The sequence below is a fragment of the Babylonia areolata genome, chromosome 6, assembly GCF_041734735.1.
Source record: "Babylonia areolata isolate BAREFJ2019XMU chromosome 6, ASM4173473v1, whole genome shotgun sequence".
Classification (NCBI taxonomy): Eukaryota; Metazoa; Mollusca; class Gastropoda; order Neogastropoda; family Buccinidae; genus Babylonia; species Babylonia areolata.
In genome coordinates, this window is record NC_134881.1 from 42787320 (window position 1) to 42815132 (window position 27813).

Sequence of the window (27813 nt, forward strand, 5' to 3'; positions counted from 1 at the left end):
CTTTTCTTTCATAGCAATGTAGTGCACTCAACTGTAGACCAGAGAAAGAGCAGTGATGTCCTGACCTATATTTAATCCATTATGCAATGTCTTTAACACGCAAGGATGACAGTATCCACTCGTTGAAGTGTGTCAGAGGATCCTGGGTTTAAATCCCAGTTGTGGCACATGGTAAGTTGAAGGTGCAGATTACTTTTTCTGATGTGTCAGGTCAACATAGATGAGATGTACATCAACAACTGAGCAGTACCTTGATCCATTTTGCTGCATCCACAACAGATTATCAAATATGCACACAATTAAGTTCCTATAATCTGTACCAGTGTTCAAAAGGTTATGGAAACATGAACATACCAAGCATGTGCATCCTTGAAACAGGAGTACAGCTGTCAAAATGGTACAGTTAAAGGACAGTAAAAAAAAAAAACCACACACACACACAAAAAACCCCAAACCTACCCCCCCATACCCCCCAAAAAACATTAAAGCCCATTGTTGATGAGTGAACATAAGAGTTGCAGCCTTCAAACACAAAGAAACATGAAAGAATAATAACCACACCCCATTTCCCTGTAACTTTTCACCCACATAAAACGCAGTGTGGATAAAACACGCACTCACATCACTTTCATACACAACTCATCTAACATTACATGGTCCAAACACACAGAAAAAAGCAAACAAAAAACACAATACTTTACTGACTTGAAAGCACCAGAAACCTGGGCCTGTATTTTATTTTACTGTTTTGTGTCACGAAAAAGTGGCAGCTTATACATACCGTAACAATTCATGTTCAGTACTGCAGTGATACAATTGAACAGCAGCTGAGACAGAGTATTATTAGTGTTCACTTTAGTATGGGTCACCTCACCCACAAACAATCCCATACAGCTTGCCTGTAATCATTGTTCCCTTTCAATCATTAAAGGGACAGCAACTATGAACAATATTCATCAGGGTAATGGTTTGTGCAGGTCATCACTGGATGTTAGTATCATTCCTGATGTCAAAGTTAGGAGAAAAAAACAACTGAAGAAATCATGCCAATAATAATGATAACTAGCTGCTGTTTTCCCCCATGAAAAAAAAAGAAAAGAAAAGAAACACAAAAAGTGTTGAAGTGGGCGATGGGAATACACACAACTGTGTGCAATCTGTTCATGAACACAAAGACAAACTGGAGAGATGAGGTCACACAAAGCTGCCTGGAGTTCCATGTCATCTGCACAGCGGCTGAAGTGAACATGTGTGTAGCAGACTGTGGATCTTCAATGCTATGCATGTTCATTTTCTCTGTGTGTGTGTGTGTGTGTGTAAATGTGCATGCCAGCACAAACTGTGACAAAGGAAGTTACGTCCAGAATGAGAGAATACAGGAAGGGTGAAGCAGGGAAAGAGAGTAAAAAGTGGGGAGACAGGCTGAAAAAAGAAAGAAACTGGGAATTGGGGAGGGAGATAAACAAAGAGAAGTTAGACTGGGATGAAGAACAGTGTCTGCATCTATCGTGTGTACAGGTTCCATGCATATATACACAACTGATATGCACACAGTACACACATCTATGTGGCAATCTGCAGCCTGGCAATGCCATCAGTACAACAGTGAATCATTCTGGGGCTGTTTCTCTTCTCCAGAATTAAAAAGATCCACAATAGTTTAAATCTGAAACCTGCTAAAAATATATATATATATAAACAAACAGACTGGGAAAAAAGCGAGAGAGAGGAAAAGAAAAAAACCTGACACAGAGTATCTGACACCAACAGTAGGCCTGACACAGACAGTGACAAAACACTGAAGCAAATTCACTAGATGCATTATAACTGCATTCCACACTGCCAATGTCAAGCACACAGCTAACTCGGTTCGTTGAACAACGACTGCACGGAAAACACAACAAAATTAACGACTGACAATATTACTTCTCATAACACCAGTGACTCTGATGAATAAAGGCAGAAAACAACTGAAAGCAAACACAAGCTAACAGCAATAACAACAGAGGACCTTTTCTTCCCCATGGAAAATATCATCGCTTAAGTTTGTGCACTCCATGACAAAAGCAACAACAACAACATAACCAGCTCCACCCTTCAAAGAAAACCGACAGACTGGTCCAGCAATGGACAACTGATTGGGTTCAACAAGGTCTTTGCCCAAAGTTTAAAACCAGAGTTTGAAAAGTACCAAGGCCATATATATTCACATAATTTGATTGTATGGGTGAGGCAATTGCAATGAGCTTATCTGTCAGAAAGAACCGAACAGTACGCAGATAACCTGACAATTAACAAATAAAGATGAAAATTAAGTCAACACAATGTTTCAGTCTCAGTGGAATGATATGCACCTACATGCACTCCTTTAGCACTTATGGAAACAGATCTGCAGTTTGACAGATTCTCTCTTGTGTTCAGAATAATTACAAAATATTTAAAATTCAAAGAAAATAAAAAAATGAATAAATAAAAAAAGAAGTAAAAATATTGTTCGTGGGAAACAAATTCTGCATTCTCTTTTTAATAACATCTTCATCATTTCCTTGGAGAGAAAATAAATAAAAGCAGTCAAAAAGAGTACTTTGTTATTTAAATTTCAAATATTCAACATTCATGTCACAATATTCAACAAACTTTACAGTTTTGATCAAGAGTTCCTTGCAGATTACAAATCTGAACAGATAATGGACAACAAAAGCTGAAAGGAAAAGAGAACCCAACAGAACTATAACATAACATATTGTTAAACAACAAAAGCCTTGGGGAAAAAACAAACAAAAAACCCCTTAAATCTCAATGAAATGAGGGAGGGACAAAAGAAAACCCACCAATATATAACGAAACAACAAAAAAAACAAAAAGAAAGAAAAGAAAAAAAAAAAAAACAGGAACAAATATGCCCGGTGAATGATCAACTATCATAATTGAAAACTAGTAAATGTACAGTAACAAGATAGTGACCAAAAATCAACAACAACAACAAAAATCATAAAATTATCTCCGACTCACAGACAACATCAACAAAACCAAAAGCATCAGTGTGGTTTTTAGAGTGAGTGATTCAAAACTATATAACACAGAAAGAACCCCATCTTTGAGCACACACAGATCAGATTTGTCATGGATAAAGGGAACAGAGACCATGGGTACCATCTATGTTATTTATAATAAAAAAAGAAAAAAAATTTTAAAAAAAAGAAGAAATATACAAGTCTGCTGTATACCTAACTTCTTCAAGTGCTCAATATACCTTGAAGTCTTCGCTATCTACACATTTACATTTTTGTGGCAACCTAAAACTGCAAAATAAATATCACTTTCCCAAACTGATATGTAGTTGAAAAACTGCTTTCATCAACTGTCTTTCTACACCTCTTGGCATGATTATTTTTAGATAACAGTGTCATCTGATAAAGTGTTTAATATCTGTTATTTGAATGAAGAAAATTATCTGCAGATCTGTTTCTCGTACAAGAAAGTAACATTCAAACCAATTTCTGGAGGGGAAAAAACAAAAAAAACAAACAAAAAGCAACAACCAGTTGGAAAACTATTTGCAGTCACCAAAATCTATTTTCCAGTGAACAGGAATTTGCAACAATATGTTATTCCATGGATATAGTGTATATCATGATATACGCATGGTTGAAGTGCAGGAGAAGATCACAAACTGTTTAAAACAGTATATATTTGTAAGAACAAGAGATGAACAGAAGTGGATTTTATGCACATGCACTTCTCACAAAAAGAAAGAAGTGATTTTAACTGCTGACCTGCATTATTTCCATTTTCATATACTGTACATTTCATTCTTTTTTGAATGTCAATAAATTTCCCAAAAGAAAATTATGCAACATAAGCTGAACAGTTTTATGAATAAAAGCCAAAGTAACCACTCCTGGTATCACACGAGACATACTGATTCAGCCAAACAAGTCAGTACACCATCAAGAAAACCAAACTGAATGTAACTAGGCTTCTCAGAGTGTGGAATCATAGTCTGATTAAGCTGTTTTCGCACTAAAACAAGGCCTTGAAGAAAAACACAAAGGGAACTGTTGCTGTTTTTAAATGGAGGTTCAAATGTTCAATTCAGACATGTCTAAAATATCATCTGAGTGATCCAGTCACATCACTACGTCCTAGACTGTCCCTTCTGAGGCAAGCAGACAGATACAAAAAAGACAAATGAACTTGTGAAATGATACACAAATAATGATAAAAACAAACAGGCAGTGGATAACCCTATTTTGAGATAACAAAACCTGTCATATCCCTACCCCCACCTTCCCACAACACACACACCACAATTCTCTTCACATATACATGAGCACATTCAGATGCACGTGTGCACATACACACACATAATGCTGACCAACTGTGGGAAAGTGAATGACAATCTCCAGCAGTTACAGGGTGTCCCGAACATCATTCCAGCACCCGGCATCATTTCAAGGCGCAACAAGGTCTGGGACTGACAGGGAAGATGGCAAAGATGAACCATTCATGGCTCACATTTCTGGGACTGATTCTTCATGTGAAAATGAATACGGAAAACAAGAAATGATCAAGGGACTAATCGCTAATGAAGACAGAACGACAGTGTACAGCAACAGATGGATGATGCTGATGAAATGCAGAATCTTCCAATGACCCAAACTGACTGCACCAACAATGCAGTACAATTCAGATGATGAGCAGCAGTGTTTGTATTACATTACCCTGTGCAAAGTTTCCATGGCTCATGTAGATGTGCATGGATCAAGTTTAAGACAACCAGCGCTGCTATATTATATACCAAACCAGGTTTGTGTGAAAATCACAAGACTTTCACCATCTTTGAACTAGTGACCACCTACTTTACATACACTACAAAAAAAAAAAAAGGGGGAAAAAGTAAGAGAAAAAAATCCAAACATAATTAATTAAACAATATGGTTAAAAGATAGGTGGGTTTTTTGGGTTTTTTTTGTACATACCTGTGACTGACAGTGTTGTTTCCAGTTACTGAAAACTGCTATTTAGATGAAAAATTATGTCTAATTTTTTTTTATTCCTTTTTTTTTTTTTTTTAAATGATTGTCTTTATACGATTCAACAAAAAATTCCAACCCACTGCCTCTTAAATGCAGAAGTAAAAATTCTGGGGCAATCACGAATCTGGAAGAAAAAAAAAAAAAAAAAATTACATTACATCTCTTATCCCCAATGACATTTACATTCTGAGGGTACCTTGAAATTTGGACGTTTGAAAAATTAGAGTTTAAGTCACATCTCTATGGCCATGCATGGAAGAACAAAGAAATAAAAACTAAATTACAGCAAATTAACTCATTGACTCCACAATTAACAAGTTCTGATTTCACGCAAGGCTGAAGCTAAATAACAGTGAAAAGGAAAGTATCTTTAATTTTGAGGGGAATAACAACCAACAGGCTATCTCACTGCAAGAAATAATCAAGACAAGAAAAAATAACATTCTGCAGAACCTACTGCAAGAGAATCCCAGCATGAGACAAACTATCTGAGAATTATACTCCATATTCACACCCTAAATTCCCAAGCTACTCACTGGCCCCAGAATTATACTTCAATAGTGGTACTAATAATTTACTAGCAACCAAGGAAGATTGCATGCAGAACCAGGGGATGAGAAACATCATCACAATGGATAGTAATCTAATGGAAAGGGAACTGTTTACTGTGCCAAATGTGTGGTTGTGTGCACACATGTAAGCGTGCATGTACGTATACACACTTTTTCATTCTGTTTTATTTTCTTCTTTCCTCACAGGTCTGTGGTATTTAATACCAGTTTTCATATCCAATTAACTGAGTCGTAAGTCCAAAACGTTCTTAAAAAGCCAAAACACGCATTAAACAAAAATGAATAAAAGCATTACACATGTGAAAACATGACAATGCACACATCCAGCCAAACATACTTGAAGATTCAATTCTTTTTCCCTTTGACAGAACTGAGGAGAAATAAAGGAAAAAAAATAAAATAAAATAAACAGTATATCCACCTGTGGTTAAATTTTGTTTCTGAAAAATATGATAATAGAGGTTAAATTCTGTTACTGGAGAGAAAAAAAGAAAAAAAAAAGGATAAATACAGTTCGATCAGTAAACCTCTGTTTTGAAAAAATATCACCTGTTCGAAGATAACAGAAATCTTACATTTAATGGGAGTCTCCCCATTTATTTAAGAATTTTTGTGCAGTAAATTAAAAAGATACGTACTTGTATGCAAAATCAGCATATTCTCCCTGTCCCAAAATCAACGTTAACCAAGTAATGAATTAAGAAATCTAAAATCTCCATGTTTACTGAATTTTTGTGAATGTCTGTGATATCCACACAGAAGAACCAATCCAACCTCATCCCATTCCAACCACATGATAAATTCAAGTAAACGGGGGAAAGAGGAAATATTCTAATTAATATAGTAATTATTTGATGCCATTTAACTTAACGGCCAGAAAGTCAGGTTATCATCTTTGGCAAGCATTTCTCCACTTCACACACGAACAAAACATAAAGGCATATTCTCCCTGAAATCAGAACCACCTTTTGAAAAACATGTTTTCGTTTCCCTTATTACCTGGAACCGTCATCGATAAACAAGACGGCACTTGTGTGTTGTCCATGCGTGTGAAGATTAAAGCCGTCCATGTGCTACATCCTTTCAAGCTGTTTCCTGTTTTCAGACCAGCACAACACAGCAGCACACAAGTGTTTGTTGTCAGAAATTTCAGAGGTTGAAAAAAACTTCCAGAGGACAAAAGGTTTGCTGTTCTGTCGACTGAAGACCTTTACCGGGGCACTGGTTATCTTGTGAAGGAGCTGCAGCTGTCATGGAGAAGGGGAGGAGCAGGAGGAGGCCAGAACGCACGGGTGGAGAGAGAGAAACGCACGGAGAGATGCAGAGAGAGATGAAGAGGAGCAGTCTAAATGGCAGTTTTGGGGGTGTAGTCGGAGGCATTGGGGTTGAGGTCTGAGGCCACCACCAGATCCTCCTGGCAAAACTTGGCCGCCGAGAAGAGTGGGGAGGAGTTGCGGTCCGAGCTGAGGGATTGGTAGGAGGAAGTGGTGCTGGGGATCAGGGCCATCACTTCCGCGATCTTGGACTTGAGCTCTGTGATCTCTGCATCCTTCTCCAGGATTGTGGCTGCAAGCAGACCCACAAAAATGCACTGGCATTACACACTTCAAACTGTACATTGTCCACTGTTTTACACCACAAAACTGCATCATTACACACTGGTGTTTACAAGCCAGTCAATATTTTAAACGCTACCAACCGACTACCACTAACATCAAGTCTCAAAACACTGTGTATACCACTAACAGATTCATTCACCTGGAATACATTTACTTTCACTTGGTTTTCCACAGTTACTGTTCTTGTCTGATGTAAAAGTATAACATTTCATCAGAGGCAGATACTGTTCTCCAATCACTATCATTAATGCATTTTCTTTCCTATTTCTTTTTCAAGACATGACTATCAAAATTAAATGCCCCTCATCATTGACACCTGATCCACTCAGATTCTTTACCAATCTGTCATCAGGCTGCACACAGTTGAATGAAGCATACGATCTCTGTTTAAACCAACCAAAAACCTATCAATCTGTCGGGTTCCAAGGCTAGACAAGAGTCAAACTGAAACAACTTTACCAGTCAACCAGCGAACTGAGCAACAGAAAAGAAAAAAAAAAGAAGAAGAAGAGACATGTTGTGGCACTGACTTTGGACTCTGATGATTTGTCAAGTTCCAAGGCCAGACACAAGTCAAATCGTACCGTCTTTACCAGTCTGTCAACCAACCAACCAAGCAACAGAAGAAAAAAATTAAAATAAAACGGATGAAGTGACATGTTGCAGCACTGACTTTTGTTGCTCTCCCAAGCAGAAAACAATGAATTTGTCCAGTTCCAAGGCCAGATACGGGTCAAACTATATCGTCTCTACCAGTAAACCTACCAACCAACCAAGAGAGAAAGAAAAAAGAAAAGAAAAAAGATAAGTGACTGTTCTGGCACTATCTTTAAAGGATTTAGATGATCTATAGCTCTTTCAGTTAAGCAACCAACCAAGCAACTGAGGGGAAAAAAAAACACCCCAAAAAACAGAAACAAAAGTGACGTTCTGTGGGTGGCACTGACTTTGAAGGACTTTGATGATCTGTCGCTCCTCCCCAAGGGCGGAGAAGAGGTCCTGCTTGAAGCGAGTCTCCTGGGACAGGCTGTTCTCCAGCTCCTGGTTCTTGTCCTGCATGTCTGACAGGGCCTTCAGCAACACCTCCGCCTCCTTCTGCGTATCTTTGTACTGACGCAAGGACTGCACACACACAACACACACACACATACACAACATATGTGCGCACACACACACACAACACACATAACATACGCGTAAAGATGCACAACACACACACACACACAGACACACACACACACACACAGACACACACGCACACATAACATAAATAACACACACAACATACTCAAACACACACACACACCATACACACATGCACGCATGCACACACACACACAACACAAACACACATGTACAACACACAAACACACACCCACACATAACAAAGTGTCATTTATATTATAATAAAACATTGCTCAAAACAGAACAGGCATCATGTGTGATAAAATCAATGTCTTTATTCAAATGGTTTTGAATCAAATGGTTTAAAAACAAATTTCTTTTCAAATAATTTACTTTAATTTGTTCTGGAATGAAATACCAGAACTCATGCGCAATGCTCAGTTCATCATCTGAATTATGGAACCGAGCATTCTGGCCACCGTTAAATTCGCAAAACATTGCTTTGGAAGTTGGCGGTTTGTATCAAACTGTGTCTGGAATAACGGTGCAAAACAAGCAAAAGAAAGCAATTATTTCATATATTAAAACAGAATGCGTTTCTTTTTAAGCATGTGTTTACTGAGCATTAAAAAACCCCACACCATCAATGCATATAAGTGAGCTGAAATATCTGACAACATTAACCCATTCAGTGCCAGAAAAAATCATAAATTTTTTTTTAAAATCCAAACCTTGGACTTGAAAAGCAGGAAAATAAAGAGTTCTCTTTACCTGTGCTTCTCGATCTAACAGTCGAAACTGTTCTTCCCGCATCTTGAGATCACGGCGCAGCTGCTTGGCATCATTCTCTAGCTCTCTCCTTCTGGACTTACAGCTGTCTGTACACTCCATCCTGTGAGACCACACAAACAGGAGTGTACAGCTGTCATAAACTCAATGAAAAATAGCCCTATGCTACTGCACGTTTGATAAGTTAAAAATCTTGGGGGGTCCTATGTAGAGAGATGGCCTAGAGGTAATGCATCCACCTAGGAAGCGAGAGAATCTGAGCACGCTGGTTCGAATCACAGCTCTACCGCCAATATTTTCTCCCCCTCCACTAGACACTGAGTGGTGGTCTGGACGCTAGTCATTTGGATGACATTAAACTGACATCACGTGTACAGCATGCACTTAGCGCACGTAAAAGAACTCATGGCAACAAGAGGGTTGTTCCTGGCAAAATTCTGTAGAAAAATCCACTTCGATAGGAAAAACACGAATAAAACTGCACGCACGAAAAAATGTATAAGAAGAGAGGCAAGGCCTTCAAGACTCACTTGTGATACACTGAAAAAAAAACCCAAGCTTTTTATGTATTGTGTATAATTTCAAAATGTAATGTTTAAGATGAGAAAGATTAGTTTAAAGCGAATTAAGTCCCCTAGCATTAATTACAGAGTAATTTCCCTTTTTTACTATCTGCACCAAAAACGTTTGCAAAATAAATAAAACTTCCATGCTTAGCAAAAGAAGTTCCTGTTTGAACAAAAAAAGATAATAATGACTGCTCTTGTTGTTGGGTCAGAATATCAGATCAAAGTGCCAAGTTTAGAGAATACAAAAAATATAAATATAACAGTAAATGCAGTTTGCATATAATTAGGCTTCATATTTCTTTTTTTGTGCCCATCCCAGAGGTGCAATATTGTTAAAGATGACTGGAAAGAACTGAATTTTTCCTATTTTTATGCCAAATTTGGTGTCAAGTGACAAAGTATTTGCAGAGAAAATGTCACTGTTAAAGTTTACCACGGACACACAGACACACACACACACAGACAACCGAACACCGGGTTAAAACATAGACTCACTTTGTTTACACAAGTGAGTCAAAAATGGGTGGTGCTATAGTGCAGCGACGTATTCTCCCTGGGGAGAGCAGCCCGAATTTCACAGAGAAATCTGTTGTGATGAAAAGAAATACAAATACAAATGGACTCTTTTACCACAATTCTAGGGAACCCAGAGTCCCAACTGAGGGTCACTCATATTCATGCGTCCTATATTGTGATGTCATGTTCTGCTGTACTATATGTATACATCAAAGAAAATAACTATATCAACAAGGGAAAAAAACCCACAAAAACCACAGAAGATCTCTGGGATCCTAAACATAACTTGTATTATAAACATAATTTATCATGCAAAGATTGCAAATCTGCGGCATGATTATACTGATCTCTGATGTAAGGGGAAAAATAACTTTTCATCTTCTGTTAACGAGGAAACCCTTCATTGACCCTCCCCCCAAAAAAAACAACAACAAAGAAATGATACCAATGTGATGGGCAGCAACATAAAAAACAAAACAAGGGGTTCAATGATGAAGACACATTCCCTTCCCCCAGGCTGCAATAACCAAAGGTATGCATGCATATGAGAGTGTTGCTTCCGTGCATTTCATTTTCCCCAAAATACAGCATACCTATTGGTGTGAACATGGACATGCACATTACAAATTCTCAATCATCGACTCTTTCAAAGGTGTTCAACAAAACAATGCAACATTCTGACCAGATGCTAAACCAAAATTTCCCAAAAGCGAAACAGCCTAATAAACATCTGGAAAGGGCAGTCCAGACTCACCGTGTGGCTGCTGCTAATGCCACTGCCCTGGCTGCTGCCACCTCTTCAGCTTTCCTGCTCTTACGTTCTGCCTGCAACTGCTGCTCCACAGCAGCCTTGGCACGTTTCTCTTCTGTCAGCTTCCGCTCTAATGATGTCAATGCTACTTTGTCCTGCTGCCGACCCGTAACCAGGTTATGAAGTCTGGAACAAATGTTCTCGCAATGTCAGTGTGGTCTCGATCAAGATGTTCCATGGTATTCCCCCTCCACCATATTTCCAGGACTTCACAGGTGAGTAATTATCTAGTTATCTTAAACAGAAAGCTTATATATTCCTGTTTGATCAACAAACTTTATTTTCTAATAATCAACTTTGGTGTTTGTTTGTTTTTTACATGTAGACAATCTAATATGTAACAGAGAAAGAAAAGAAGAAGAAAAAGTCACACCATGTACAATCGTAACCAAAGAAACAACAATCTGTTTGAAAAAAAACACAAAAGATAGTAAAAATAATTAGTAAAACAGGATAAAGTAGATAGGGCATAAGTCGATAGATGAATGAGTTATGCTTAGAGTCTGCAAGGACAGTTTACCCCAGAACCATTTACACCAATGATCAGATGATAATAATTGATCAACAAATTTGAATGTGCCCAGCTAAAAGTTTGTTGTTTTTTAACATCAAAATTAGGCGATTTTAACTTCTGACAACTGTAGTTTGCCATACCCATGGCAAATGTCCTTCAATGAGAACACTTTAAAACATACACATTTTCCATACTGATCTGTTTTCAATGACTCCTCCTCACATTCTCCACATAACCATTATTTCTCAACCATCTGACCCAAAAAGAAGTGTGCTATACATACTGATCACAAGTTCTAGTCCTGAGGACCTTTTAGCCAATTTTTATTTTACATCACATTCCTTTTCCCAGACGTTCCAGTCATCCTGCTCTAACTTACTTTTATATCATAGACAAAAATCATTTTACCAGCCTCATACACATATACTGGTAGAGTATAGATTCAGACAAAAACACTCACTTGTTTTGTAAATTTTCATTGTCCTGCTGTAACTGGTAGAGCTCTGAACGGGAGGACTTTTCACTGGCCAGCAAGCTGTTGATCTGTAGCCTCAACTCTTGCTCTGTGTTGCGACTGCTCTGTAAATCTGCTTTCAACTTCTTCACATCTGTCTCTAGCCTGATGACAGAAGTGTGCAACAAGCAAAAGCAAATGAAATCGTCATTCGTCATACTACCATCCCTGCTTTGTGCCCAGCTGACAATGGAATCCACATTTGGGCTGTTCAAATGTTTAACATCTCCTTCCACACACACTCGACAAGAACAATCAAGTGCTGGCTTTGTGTCATAATTACAGCATTCAAATCTCGCATAATGGACACTACCTTGAACAGAAATTCATATATCACTACTAGATAGTAGAACTATTAATAGTAATATTAGTACTAAGCTATTTCCATTTAACACCTACAAGTGCAAGAAATGCTGTGACAAAAAACATGTACATGTACAGGAATCACATTCCCTGACTCTGTCACATAAAAACAAGAGAAGAAAATACCTGCAGTGTCTGTGGTATAAATACTTACCAGCCATCATCTTCACTGGAAGACCTTTTCAAATGGTTCAAACCAAGAAACCATAATAAAATTGAAAAAATTAAGTGAAATCATCATAATCATTATAATCATTCTTATATTACAAACCAGTAAAGTTGTATGTTCTTATTCTTTTATTCACACAACTACTTGAATTTAAAAAATATATACATGCACAGGTTGGTGGAAACAGACAGAAGTAAAATTCATTAATAAATGACTGTAATTAACTCTGCCAATAAATATCTAGTGTATGGATTGTAATGACAACACCAACGCAGCTACAAGTATATTCATTTATGAAACTGAAAAATTTTGCCAATAAATACAACACAACTGTATCAACTTTTTCCAATAAGACAAAGCTGAAAAGTCAGCATAGACCTTTAGCAAAATAAAAGAAACACAAAACGTGAATTAAAAAAAAAAGAGAGAGAAATATATATATATAAAATATACAATTCAGGCCTCCCAAATTTGGTTCAGCCAAAAAGGTTGATTCACTTTTTTTGGTATTTTTTTCCAAGGGGTATTCCTTTTAACCCTCATTTTTGGAATTTAACAAAGCATCATCTCTCTGCTTCAGTGTTTAAAATTCTTGTCAGTACCTATCCATACAGACAGCTCTCTGTTCACACTTTTTCATTATGTTCACTCTGTATACACAGGTAAGCCCATCCACATACCATAACTAACACTTTTAACAGCCTATAATAATGGCAATCTTTTTTCCTGAATTCCTACAAATTTGCCTTGTGTGCTAAACTGTATTTAAAATCTGAAGAAATGATGTCACGATTCAGAATCCTATCAAGGTTGACCTCTGAACTTTCAATTTTGACATTTGTAGTAGCAAAAACAAATGCAACCTTCTCAAGAAACAGAACAAACAGCTCACAACACCTTACAATTACAAAAACACACAATAAGGTGAGGGACAGGGTGGATTCAAGAAGGCAGTGATCAATTCAGCAACATGTAAATGATGTATACAGTTCCGATGATATCAAGACCTCAACATCAACTCAGCAAACATATTCATGACAAGACAGTCATTGATTAAACAATGCTCGACTTCTAGGTCATCATTTTGATGCGTGCCTATAATATGCTGCCCCTTACATATTATTTGTTTTTTTAAATCTGGAATAAGGGTAATCACAAGACTGTGGCAGGGGTCATCTGAGCTTATCACAGAAATTTCTAATGAATAAGGAATGTGGTTATTCGCGCAGTAGTGTTGGCATTCAGAGGGCAAGTCCTGTATTTTTCTGATTACAAGGCGCTTTGGATTACAAGGTTTATCGATTAACTGATTTTATTGACTCACTTATGTAAACAAAGTGAGTCTATGTTATAACCCAGTGTTCGGTTATCTGTGTGTGTGTGTGTGTGTGTGTGTATGTGTATGTGTGTCTGTATGTATGTCTGTGTGTCCGTGGTAAACTTTAACATTGCCATTTTCTCTGGAAATACTTTGTCCGTCAATACGAAATTTGGCTTGAAATAGTAGGAACAAAAATCTTCACAGTCATACCAATAACAGTACTAAGTCTCCCGAATTAAGCCATGTTTCCCGTATCATTAACGGTTGAGGCCATTTTCAGGAGTCTGAAAACACCATATTACTGCATCCCAGTTGCTGTAGTGTTGGCGATGCCTAGTGAGAAGACGGCGTGACCTCGTTTTTCTTGTTCGCAATTAAATAGAAAGAAATACAAATGCTGGACAGAACACATACAGTGAAACAGACTACATCATTGATGTGTTTACTGCATATGAATCTTTTTAAGTGGATAGTCAATTAACTAGAATGAACAAAAAAGAGAAATTTAATCGACAGTGTTGTACTTTCCCGGCGGGTGTATCTAAACTTGTACATCTAGATCTAGAGAAAAACGGCTAAATGTTGCAGTGTGATTGCAGCCATGGCTACGTCTCCTTTACCGCAGACTTTAAAGAATTCTTAAATGCTCTTAAAGAATTCTTAAATGCCCGAGATACGCCAAAATAATATGATTTAAACAGTGATATCACTTCGAATACCACAATCAATTTATCACCCTTAAAGAGGCATGCTTAAATGTTAATTTTGCACATCACTTATGGATCCACAATAGTGCAGTGAGTAAAACAATTTCATCCCACCTGAACATGCCGGGTTCAAATCTGAGCTCAGGGCTTTTTCTTTTTGCTTTTTTTTTTGTGTGTTTTTTTTTAACCCGAAGCTTTAAAATAACAAATGAAGAACACATTTCAACGATTAAATTTATTCTAAAAATTTCTTTTTAAGTGTATCACAAGTCAGTCTTGAAGGTCTTGCCTCTCTTGTTTTAATTAAAATGATTTTAGCATTAATATGAAAAAATTACACCAAATGAAGCTCAACATTCTCAAAGTCTTACGCTTGGCAGAAATAACTCAAATACATTTCAAAATCATTTGCCATGGTTGATATAATGTAGAAAGGATAAGCACATAAGGCATTGCTTCCCTTTACCTGTTGTTAACTTATATATATAATTCCTGTTACATCTGAGTTCTGTTACTATAGTACAATCACAAGGACATCAATATATATATATATATATATATATCAAAATGATCTTCAAATATGTTAACTATAGTAAGAAAAGTGTACAAATCATCACTGGCTTAGTAGTTGTTAGAAAACAATTTCATATGATTAAAATCACTGCAAAGCTTACTGATTAGTTTATGTTTCACCCACAATGAACATTTTACAAGTTTCACCCACAATGAACAATGTTTTCATAAATACAATGGCTAGAACTTTTTAAGTTAGTTAAAGGGTTTTCCTTGTAAATAACTTCCTGTTTCCATTTGCAGTTGCTGAGAAAATGTCAATGATAAAGATGATCCCCACAGCCATATAAGGACAACAAAACCATGATCATACACATGCAGTTTGCTGACACACTTGAGTCAAACAAGGAAGTGGGAGGAGGAAGTATATCAGTTGCAGCAGGCCTCTAGGAGCGTTACTGATTGCTTTCTTTCCACACCAACCCAAAGCAGAGGGGTTTTCCGTTAAAGTAAAACTGAGGTCAAACAGAACAGAATTAACTTCAACTGCCTTCCCTGTCCTCTGAAACTTACTACCTCACAATAAAATTCAAATAACAGATGACAATTATGAAAAGGAAGGTATATATGCAAATCACGCTGCACCCATGAGAACATTCACAACAGCAGGCACACACCACTGCAAGCACAGCTTGAGAAAGCGTTCAGCACTCACCTACTGATGTGCTCATCTTTGTTGTTGGTGAAACTGGGTGAAGACGCTGGGAGCTGTTCTTTCCAGTAATTCTTCCCTTTCTTGGCACTATTGTCTTTACTGCTGTTTAACTGTTTGTTGCTCACTGCTTTTGTGGCTGGTGTGGAGGAGCCTGTGACAGTGGGGGAAGAGGACGAAATACTGCCCACTGACACTGCCCCATTTGTGGCTTTGTAGGCTTTGGTCAGCTGCTCTCCCGAAAAACTGTCCAAGTTCTCGTCAAACTGGTTGACGTTTGGCTGCTTCTTGGGCAGGCTTTTTTCGATATATTCTATTTCGTCGTCTTCATTGACATCTGTGTTTTTGGAGGGTGGGGTAGAGGATGATGTTGTGGTGGACTTTTTGCTCTCTTTTTCCTCTTCCCCCTTGGGTAACTTCTTGCCAGGCACTCCGTTGGAGATTACTTCCTCTTCTGATTTTGGTGGTAAAGCTGAAACAAAGAAAACACCGTTATTGTTGAAATCTTTACAGAAATACAGACAGCAAGAGATAGCATACACACACATACTCAATTGCAACTGGCAGACATGCACACACAACATACACAATACATACACACCCACACACTCACACATACATCAGAAAGAGAGGGAGTGAGAGAGGGAGGGAGAGAGAGATGTACAGAACAAGCAAAAGAGAGACTGACGGAGACAGAGCAAACGAGTGAGCAATGCAGAACAGCAAATAACTGCTTTACTTTTCTCCTCAATGTAAACCTTACGCAAGTATACACCTTAACTTGCTCAAGGAAACTCCTTGAGGAGCATATAACCGCAACAATAATCTTCCAGCGCACAAGATTCTGGGCTGTACTCTAACTAGGCCCATTTCAGCATTGTTACTGCTGATACAGTCCTTGGTGCCTTCACCTGCACCTCGGTCTTTGCTGACTCCACTACTTAGGTTCACTAATTTCTCAGTTTCATTCTATTCTTACCTCACAGTCAGACTGTCATGCTGATTTCAATGGATTCTGTCTTCTTAATGCTAATCTGAGGCATGTTCTCTCTGCTTCTCTGTTGAGGCATGTTAGTTTCTCTTACCCCCCAAAAACCGAGTATGGCTGCCTACATGGCGGGGTAAAAACTTTTGTCATGCACCTAAAAGCCCACTCATTTACATACGAGTGAACGTGGGAGTTGCAGCCCACGAACAAAGAAGAAGAAGTTTCTCTTGAATGTCTTGGAACTTGTGTGACAGTGGGCTTACATTGTCAGTGTAATCTAGATCTTCCAGCTATTTGGTGAAAACCTATCAGATGTCTGTGTTCCCATTTAGGGCGGTCTTCTTTATGATCCAGTCAACAACCAGTAGAAAAAATCTTTGACGACAAGAAGTAGTGCCACACACTTGTCCTTGCACTAAATGGGACTGTCAACAAGCAGTTTCAAGTTTCAGAATTATCCATCCTGACATATATGCCACAGAGAATTTCTGAAAGCAGGTGGTAGACTGAACCCCCATATAATTGCCCAAGAACATAACATGGTCCACAAAATATCAATATGGATTACACGACAAAATGGCTGTGATTTACTTGAAATGAAATCCCATTATCAATGAAAGTCAAAAAACCCGGCATTAGCATGCCTAATCTGTATGCACTTTTTACAACAAAACCAAAATATCATTTACTGACTGACATATAAAACTTGAAAGAAGTTCACATAAACTGATGCTCAAGATAAGGGGATGGGGGGTCGGCGGGTGGGGGGGAGGGGGGGTGGAGGGGGGATTCATACAAATAGCGACAGTGTAAGTTTTCAAGATGAAAGCAAAAAATAACTTTCAACAGGTGCACTGACCTTTGGGTTTATCTGAATACTGCATCTCTGGTGGTAATGCCTGCTGTAATATCTGCATGTAAAACTCGTTTTCTTTTTGTACAACTTTCTGCCTTCTCTGTAACACACAATAAAAAAGTCAATCAACTAAAGCTCTTTTAAATTCATTCACTCCTTTTATATATATGAACTACTGAAATAGCAAAAGATCTTCAATAGATTTTAGAAATATTGCATGGTAATTACATGTTCTTGATCAAAAATACAAAAAGTCAAACAAAGTAACCCATAAAACTTAGCTGGTGGAGTCAGTTAATTTCAAAGACCTGGATCTGAGAAAGTAATGTTAACCTAAGAGACAAAGACAAAAGTCAAATATGCAAACACAGAAAATATATCAACTGGTCACACTGATACAAATAATAAGTGCAATATTCCAGCCTTCTGATATCAATTAATATTTTTTTCAAGAAAAAGAAAAGCTCCATGGCAGAAAAGGAATATTTCCACAATCTACACATAAAGAAAGCCCCAAATTTACCAAATTTGTCACACACACACACAAACACAAACTTAAACATTTCAACCAAACAAAAAAGTAACAGGAAGGAAACAGACATTTACTTCATAATAAGCTGACATTTTGGTTTTCATCTTTGCTAATCCACAACACTTCACTCATCATTATATATTTAAAAAAAAATATATATAAAAAAAAATGATGAAAAATACAAAGCTTCTTTCCTGTCATATTCCAATGCATACCACACATCATTTCATAACTCATCATTATAAAAAAAAGAAAAAAGATGAAAAATGCAAACTTCTTTCCTGTCATATTACAATGCATACCACACAAATCATTACAATTCAATGTCATACAAACAAAAATGAAATGCCAAGCACACGTTTTCCCATCTTTTAAATACTACGCTAATGATTTGCTTCCCAAAAGAAATGGACAACTGTCCACAAATCTCGTACTTACCAATCTCAGTCTGTAAGAAACATAACTCTTGAAACCAAAGCCTAATGTAACCACAGGGTAGCCAATACTGAAACAGACAGAACACATTTCCTTAAAATAAAATAAAAAAAGAAAAAAAATTCAAAAATAAAGAAACGGCAGAGACAGTCAGTCAGACAAAGAACAGTAGAGAAAACAAAGCGAGAGACAAAGAGCAGGAGAAAAAAACCCAGTGAGACAAACTACTATATCATCCATAATCCTAACACCAGATTTCTTCACATCATGAAGAACAAGAGAGGCAAGGCCTTCAAGACTCACTTGTGATACACTTTTAAAAAAAATCCAAGCTTTTTATGTAATGAGTATAATTTCAAAATGTAATGTTTAAGATGAGAAAGATCAGTTTAAAGCAAATTAAGTCCCCTAGCATTAATTACAGAGTAATTTCCCTTTTTTACAATCTGCACCAAAACGTTTGCAAAATAAATAAAACTTCCATGCTTTGCAAAAGAAGTTCCTGTTTGAACAAAAAATGATAATAATGACTGCTCTTGTTGTTGGGTCAGAATATCAGATCAAAGTGCCAAGTTTAGAGAATACAAAAAATATAAATATAACAGTAAATGCAGTTTGCATATAATTAGGCTTCATTTTTTGTTGTGTGTGTGTGTGCCCATCCCAAAGGTGCAATATTGTTTTAAACAAGATGACTGAAAAGAACTGAATTTTTCCTATTTTTATGCCTAATTTGGTGTCAACTGACAAAGTATTTGCAGAGAAAATGTCAATGTTAAAATTTACCACGGACACACAGACACACACACACATACACAGACAACCGAACACCGGGTTAAAACACAGACTCACTTTGTTTACACAAGTGAGTCAAAAATGATATATGCTTTTTTTTGCTTTTTTTTTTTTACCCGATGAGAGCAGACAGGCAGTACTATTTTACTCCAACATAATTGTTTGCCATAAAAATGATAAGGCAGAAAGCAATATAAAGTGCAATATATCACCCACAATACATTACATGAAGGAAAACACTCACAGTGCATTGTATAAAGAAAAAAACATATACAAAGAGGGGACAACTGGCATATTTCCGACATCCTCTCTTCAAATAACTGACAGCAAACTAAATCATTCACAAAGCATCTTCATGAATTCATACTTTCGGTATTTCCATTCAACTTGAAAATCAAGAAAGCATATAAACAAGCTGAGCAAAACCCACTAACCAATGTGCTGCAAACGGCCGACAAAGGTCTAAATAATATGGCAAGTTTCTCAGCTCTCTCAATCTGACCGATGCCTCTATGTAGACAAAGAGAAGCCACAGTGACACTGTCGGAAGGCATATCCCTCGTTCTGAAAAAAAGAAAAGAAAAAAGAAAACATATTTCAAAATACAAAGCCAATCTCAATATCTGCTTGATTTTGCTGTTATGTTTGTTTTAATTTTGTTTCTGTGTTTTCTTGTTTGTTTTTTATTCATATCAATTTACTTGTCAAAATGTCCTTTTGAATCTCTAAAATTATATTTTCATTTAACCTAAATCATGGATTTTTATATACATTTTTTTAGTGTTTCATGTATAAAATACAACTACTGCAATAAATAAAATACAGAGTTTTGGACACACACAGAGATGCCACATATAAATACATACTGATAATTTCTAGGTTTTTTTGGTCCAAATTGTACATTACACTTAAAGCCATAAAAACAACACTGACCTATTTATCATATATATATATAATATATGCATGTACATACCAGCACAGAAACAGATTCATGATCAGGTATTCTGCACACTTATTTGTGACTTTTTAAAAAATTCTGTATACATTTAAATGCTGTTGTAATTATTTACTGCTTCAAATTCAATGGAATTTCTTTTTGTAATCATTCAGAATAATACCAATAGTGATACTTGCAACAGCAAATTGTTTAATCACTGAGCATAATTACCATGTTTGTACCATGTGAATGTCGGGTCCACAGTCATAAACAAAATTCTAGGTTGCTCATTCCTAATTTCTCACATGACCTGAACTAAAGCATTAGTTTGTAGTTGTGTTGGTGGTGGTGATACATCTCTAAGTGTATGTTTTTAACTTGCAGAGTGTGCATGTTTAAGAGAGAGAGAGAGAGAGAGTGCATGCGTGCATGTGTGGTTGTTGTTGTTGTTGTTGTTGTTAAATATGTGTGTAGTAATCTGTGCCTGAGTACTATTTTTTGTGAAAGAACATAGGAAAAGGTAACTGATCATTTAAACTATCACTTCTAGAGTCTCCTCTGTACCTTTTATCATTTTTCTTTTTTTTACAATACAAAGTAAATAATCACCAAAAAAAATTTTTTATAATGAATATAGAAAAAACATTCTAAAAAAAGCAACACACACACACACACACACACAGAGAAAAACCTAGGCCAGAACTTGTTTCAGAAGATACAAGAGACAATGCAAAAAAATTACTGAAGTTCATTTGATTCTCAGTACCACTGAGCAAGCTGAAGTACATACCTGTGTGCCAGACATACTGAACCCAGACATAGGTGCTAGCAGCAAAGAAGAGCCACTGGACAGGAATAAACAGGTAGCAGATGACATCAGAGGTGATGGCGATGCAGACAAAGAACACAGAGAAAGCCTGCAACCAAACACATATGTATACTTTAGTCTAAGATGCAAAGCTGATTTGCAAATATATATATGTACACACAATTCAATCACAACCAGGGATCAGTCTCATTTAGTTAAGTTACATCAAGCACAGTCCAAAGGCATAAGATTTAAATGCTTCAGTTAAATTACATCAGCCACAGTCCAAAGGCATAAGATCTATAACAATGTTTTCTGATGTACTGTCTAACACCAACAGATCTCAGAAAATTTGTTTAATATTAAACAAACCATATACATCATCACTTAAGCAAGAGAAAGACATTTTACTATTGTGTGTGACACACAGAGAAATCGTAATACAAAAACTCACCTTATCACCTTACTGAATAATGTGTACAACTTGAACTTATTTTTTACAACAAAAAACCTTATGCTGGCATTGTCAGTCTGCATTCACGAAACCATCTCTTCTTAGAGATCCCATTTTTCTTTTAAATTCAAAAAGTCAAGCATAAAAATACACAATACACACACATACATTCAATAACACAATGTGAAAAGACATTAAATGAAAGTAATACCAGTACCATACACCAAATCGATATGTGAAACATACCAGTCCTTGATACTTGAAAGAGTCATAGACACTGCGCAACAGCAACCAGAAAGGCCAGAGATACTCGAAGCGGAACTCCAGAATGAAATCAGCCATCAGCACTAGTGCCCACACCATCAGGAAACGAAGGTAAAGGAACGTGCTGAAACAACACAATAAATGGTAATGAATAAAATACTCCCACTTTCTAAAGTTTCAACTTGACAATTTTAATTTTTCTGGATCTGGATAATCAATTAAAACCCTCCATTTTCTCTACTTTAGAAATAACAATATTCAATATCATCAGTGTCCTTGGTTTTGAATTCTAACAGATATTTCACTCCAATATTGAATATATTATAATGATCATAAAATTATGTCAAAAAGGAATACAAGTCAACTTTGACTCTTTTTAAGTGTTACTGCAGCATAATCCAAACAGAACTAAAAGTGATATTGTAATAGCTGTTCAACCATATGCATGCAACATTTGGAAACCACAAAAAAAATTTTTGGCAAGAAAAATAGTTAAAGATTTTTTCTGAGACTTTTCAGACATCAAATTGGCAGAACTCAACATTGAAGTAGACTTAATTTTTAACAAACTTCAGACCGCAATAATTTTGTGTAAAATTATCATTATTCCCATGATAACTAAACTAATGTCTACAACAGTACAAGTAATAACTAAACTAACTCAGAAACATCATACATGTGACAATGAAAGAAAACTTTTTGGTTTGCTACTCACACTTCCTTCATTTCACTATTGCACTTCAAAATGTTTTTCTTTGTTTTTATTCAGCTGAACAAAACCACCTGAAAAATGCAATACTCATTTTTAAAACACAAGAAAATACCGTGTCATAATCCTGGCATTGGTAAAGTGAGTTCTAAAAAAGATCATAATGTCTGTCCACACACACACACACACACACACACAAGGATCAGAATGATTGCTTCACAACCTCAGGCACATGTCAAGATGCTGTTCTTCAATTTTCAGGTTTAATGAGTTCTCTCCTTTTCGGAAACTTGGAAACTCTTTCTTCTGGACTTTTACTGAACTAATCTGGGTTTTATTCTTGACCCCAATACCTTCTACCTTGATCCCTACCCACTGACTTCTTAACTTCCTCACTCACCGACTCCTTAGCTCTGACCCATTTTTTAACTTCTTAAGAAATGTGATTTAATCTTTACAACAGAAATGGCAGAAAAGGTGAGGTTGTATGTTCAATAGCTATTCCTTCTGCTTGGTATAGAGGATGCCTGACACTGAGAGAAAGAATAAATTGGAGACATTCCATTCTTTCAAGTGAATTATTGCTTTGTAAAAGCAATTCAAATAAGTCTTAAATATGCAGCTTCAATGTCGACAAGCATAACCAAAATTACTATCCAGCTGTATACATGGCAGCAGAACAAAGGCCTTACACATTATTTCAATCAGTCTCAGTTTAAAAATGTTCATGTATCAAATACTGTTTTTTTTATACTAAATATTTTTTCCTGAGTGATCCTGTTGTACTATACTTATTGTAAATATTATCTGTAAATGTATCTGCTGTCTGTAGTGTAACATTTCCTTCCTGTTATCAGATTTCCTTCCCTTGCTTCTGGCATGTTGAACTTGAACAAATGTGAAACCACGTAAGTGCTTGCTGGCACACACACACACACTCTCTCTCATATAACAGTCTATTTGCAACTTACAGCAGCATGTATTAGATTCCCTACGAAACATATCCTTTTACTTGTAGCAGAACAATGAGCTATCATGTTCTGTCTTGCCACACCAATATGCCAAGGCTAAAGTGAAGTTTTTCACCCTGCGTGGTCAAGAGTTTCTATTATAAAAACAGCTGTACAGACTATTGTTTACATCCTTTGTATTCATTTCATGTTACAAGCATGCATGACAAAGGAAGCACATCTTATTCCTCTTTATAAAAAAAAAGAAGAAAAAAAAAAGGTTTAATTGTAAAGCTGATTTCAGCAGCTCCTCATGTTCATCCACAATCAGAACTTTGTATATGTTCCTCACCTCAGACACATGTTACTGAATACAGAAACAAATTATGTTGAATTAAATCAAAAGATTTTTTAAAAGCGAAAATTCAAGTATTAGAGTTTGAAATCAGTATTATATTTGATATGTATACATAATGTATATATAATTTATAACTTCTGACTTTTTTCGTGTAATAGTGTTAAACTTCAAAGACTTTCCCAAACTCTACTCAGAATTAATAGACTTGTAGACTTGAAAAACAGTATTTTAGGTCTCCTAAACCTTCCACACATTTTGTGACTGAATGAAAACTGTTAATAGTTCTTTCCTTCCTTGTACTGAAATACACTGGTTACAAAGACACAAAGCATCTTCCTTCCTGTTCTGTTCATGGTACATGTCTTACTTGATGATTATCACCAGTTTGGGTCATGGTTAAGTATATGTAATTAAACACCAGTTTTGTTTCAGATACATTCACATTCATTTTCTTCTTCCTTTGTGAGCTGCAAATCCCACGGTCACTCATGCATGTATACAAGTGGGCTTTTACGTGTATGACTGTTTCTTTACCCTGCCATGATGGCAGCCATACTCCATTTTCGGGGGTGTGTATGCTGGGTATATTCTTGTTTACATAACCCACTGAGCGCTGACATGGATTACAAGATCTTTAACGTGCGTATTTGATCTTCTACTTGCGTATACACACGAAGGGGGTTCAGGCACAATCAGGTCTGCACATATGTTGACCTGGGAAACAGGAAAAATCTCCACCCTTTACCCACCAGTGACCAGGCGCCATTACCGAGATTCGAACCTGGGACCCTCAGATTGAAAGCCACTGCATTAATCACTCGGCTACTGAGCCTGTCACATTCATTTTCAAAAGAAGTAAGATTATTTTAACAAGTACTGAATCTAAAACCTAAATATAATCGCTATCAATATGGTAATCAGCTAGCCAGGAAAAATAAACAGTTACAGTCCAGAACTTGGTAAAGTGTACAAGTGTATTAGTTCATAGTGCCATACTGTGCCCAAAAAATACCATAACAATACTGTGTCAGTTCCTGAAAGTGAAACAATCAAAGTATCTGCTGAAGATGGAGAACAGAGGAAAAAAAATATTAAAGAACAGTCATGCCATCATTATCATCATTTCTCCATTCCTCTCTCTAGACTTTTTTTTAAATACAAATAGTTGGATAATCTTCTGTAATCTTACAACCAAACCACGAAATAACATTCTAATTTTGTCTGTTACAGTCTTAGGGTTATCTCATCCTTCATCTTTGCCAAAATAGATCTTTTATAATACCTTTATCTACAAGATGAAGCTGCTTTGAGACAAAAAGACTAGTACACAAATAAAATAAATGGACTGAGCAATGACGATAAGGGGTAAATGACAAATCTGATCACATTTAAGTTAAAGAGCTGAAGATTACGCCATGTTATGTGTCCCATTTGCCAACATGTTTTCCTATAGTATAAATTCACAATGTAATATAAATTACAACCAATACAACATTAATATATCAATTCTGAAGAAAGAAAAAAGAGAAAGAAAGAAAGAAAAGAACATGAGTACTCGTCTGCTACAGTATTAAACTATTATAAAATGCCAACAGCTATTTATTTTCCAACTGTTTAGCTTTCAAACTGCTTTTACATTATCATGCATAAAACATGCTCATATATATATATATATATTCTCATCCTTCTTTCTCTTCCTTCTCTATTTCCTTCTTCTTTTTTTCTTTTTTTTAATTTTAATACCATCAAAGCAGTCAAAATGCCAAATGAACAGAATACAACACCAAATACAGAAATAGTTACACAATTGATAATACATGTCACCTTATCTTCTATGTTCTGCAACAAACACTAAAGTTTAAAAAAATAAAAATTAAAAATTAAAAACCAAATAGGTACGACTTACAGGGGAAAAATAAAGGGGGAGCGGGGTTAAGTGAAGGAGAATACATCTCTGACAAATACAATTTTATATGCCTGTGCAATTTCATTTGCCCTCTTTGAACATCTATACATGACCTTTGATTCTATTTATTTGACTTTACAAGTTCACTTGTGTGCAAAATATAAGATGTCATTATGTACTTAATTGTAATTAATGATTAGCAAAGATTCACTATGATGTAAAATGCAATGAATTAATTACCGGCCCAGATCTACTACCATATTAAATACAATTAATTACTAGACAGGATTTACTATGACACAAATAAAATATCAATATAAAGACTAAACATGCATATCTTCATTACCACTTTATTCAGTCTATAATTTGATGCAAATTCATGTCAAGACATTTTAGACTGATCAAAAAGACCCTCATCTGAATCATACTCTTTTTCACATGAAGTGCAGAAAACAAAACTAGCTAACTGTGCAGTTCTTTAATCATCTCATTTCTGGCAGTTCTAGCAAATCAGTCTACTACTAAACAGCAAAAAACCAAAACATAAACTGCACATTTCTCTACTTTCATGCTCTCTCTCTCTCTCTCTCTGAGTCTCTCTCTCTCTCTTTCATAGAACTTTACTTATATAGTAACATATGCAATACTAACAGTAACAGAGATCAGGAGCAAATATATCAGCTTCCAAAAATATCCCAGAACGGCCATAACTGCCATACCATGAAACTTGTACACTCCGTACACAGTTCTAAGAGTTCTATCTGCTTTGTCATCATATCACCTTGCCTCCAAAAATGTACAAATTGTTGGACATGAAACATGCACATGATATCAACAATTTACTCCACATTTCTTTATCAGTTTGTGGTATGACAGATTGCTGTTTGGGATTTGAGATGCAAGTGAAAAGTAAACTAAAGGCATGGGGCTAAAGATGCAAGTGAAAAGCAAACTAAAGGCACGCCAATCCTAGCAAATCAATGTTCTGACACTACTGCCAAACAAAGGATGACTCTGAAAGATCAATAACCATTTAAAGAACCATTTCTCGTGCAATTTACACTCGTAATACTTGATGTTTAATTGTGTCGACAGACTGCTATCTTGGGGTTACAGACACAAGCAAACGCTACCATGCCAACGCAAGTATGCCTCGTTCTCTGTGGACCGTTGTCAACGTGACTATCACACAGTATCAGTCCACTAGTATCTGATCCTGAAATATCCAGATATCAGACCGAAAATATTATCTCGGGTTTATTTGCGTTTGTAATGCTGCCAATAACAACTTGGCTATCAATACTCATTCCCATTTCAGTCAAATTGAATATCACTAGAAAGCACGTCCCAATGATTGCGTTTCCAAAGAAACCGTTGTCACAAATCAGACAAGGACTAGAATCCCATTTCACGTAAAATATGCAATGAACTGCCATATTGAAAAGTGAAATGTACCTTCCATAGATACCATCCGTTATCTTGCTCCGTTTCAGTGGTCTTCGTATTTTACCGCAGTCAACATTCCGCGGCCTCTTCATTCTTTTTTGTCAAATTCTGATCATCAATGGTCTCCCGATCTCTCCTTCGACAGAAACAGTCCTTCCTAATTATTATGACAGTCCTGGAAGTACTTCTTCGGCTGGATGTCCTTGCACATGCGCCATTGGTCATTTATTGCAGACCGAAATGCATTTTGGGTACAAAAGAACAAACATGGTGGTTCAGTTAGCTGTCAGACCATCTCAGGCAACAACGATTCGTGTGATTTTTTTAAAAGACGAATAGAGCATAAAGGAAATAGTTTAGTTATTCCAGAAGGGGATGTTGATTGCTGACAGTTTAGATAAATGGATTCTTGTTACTCTTTTTTTGTTTTGTTTTGCATGATCATTCGTTTGTGAAATTATTGAAACGTATGTGCAGATTTGCTTCCCTTGTTTGAGTTGGGTTCACACGGGGTCGAAATCC

The 27813-nt window shown here is 36.4% G+C and overlaps 1 protein-coding gene across 1 annotated transcript; it reads right to left on the reverse strand.

Annotated features, from left to right (window-relative positions):
* Positions 1-696: 696 nt before the first annotated feature.
* On the reverse strand, positions 697-27491 carry LOC143283042 (macoilin-like). Its single transcript, XM_076589044.1, has 12 exons — positions 27301-27491; positions 21905-22046; positions 21187-21313; positions 19894-20023; positions 18668-18734; positions 17701-17797; positions 15857-16325; positions 12015-12173; positions 10984-11166; positions 9127-9247; positions 8178-8352; positions 697-7177 (listed from the first exon to the last, which is right to left on the reverse strand). Exons 1-12 carry the CDS (start codon positions 27381-27383, stop codon positions 6957-6959), a joined length of 1974 nt encoding a protein of 657 aa, XP_076445159.1. The 5' UTR covers positions 27384-27491; the 3' UTR covers positions 697-6956.
* Positions 27492-27813: the final 322 nt, after the last annotated feature.

Excerpts from the sequence above, each read along its gene's own strand:
- LOC143283042 (XM_076589044.1), bottom strand. The coding sequence starts at position 27,383 with ATGAAGAGGCCGCGGAATGTTGACTGCGGTAAAATACGAAGACCACTG. Across the intron at positions 21,314-21,904 it reads CTTTCAAGTATCAAGGACTG|GCTTTCTCTGTGTTCTTTGT; the intron begins GTATGTTTCACA and ends GTTTGGTTGCAG. Across the intron at positions 12,174-15,856 it reads AAAGATGAGCACATCAGTAG|GCTAGAGACAGATGTGAAGA; the intron begins GTGAGTGCTGAA and ends TTCTGTCATCAG.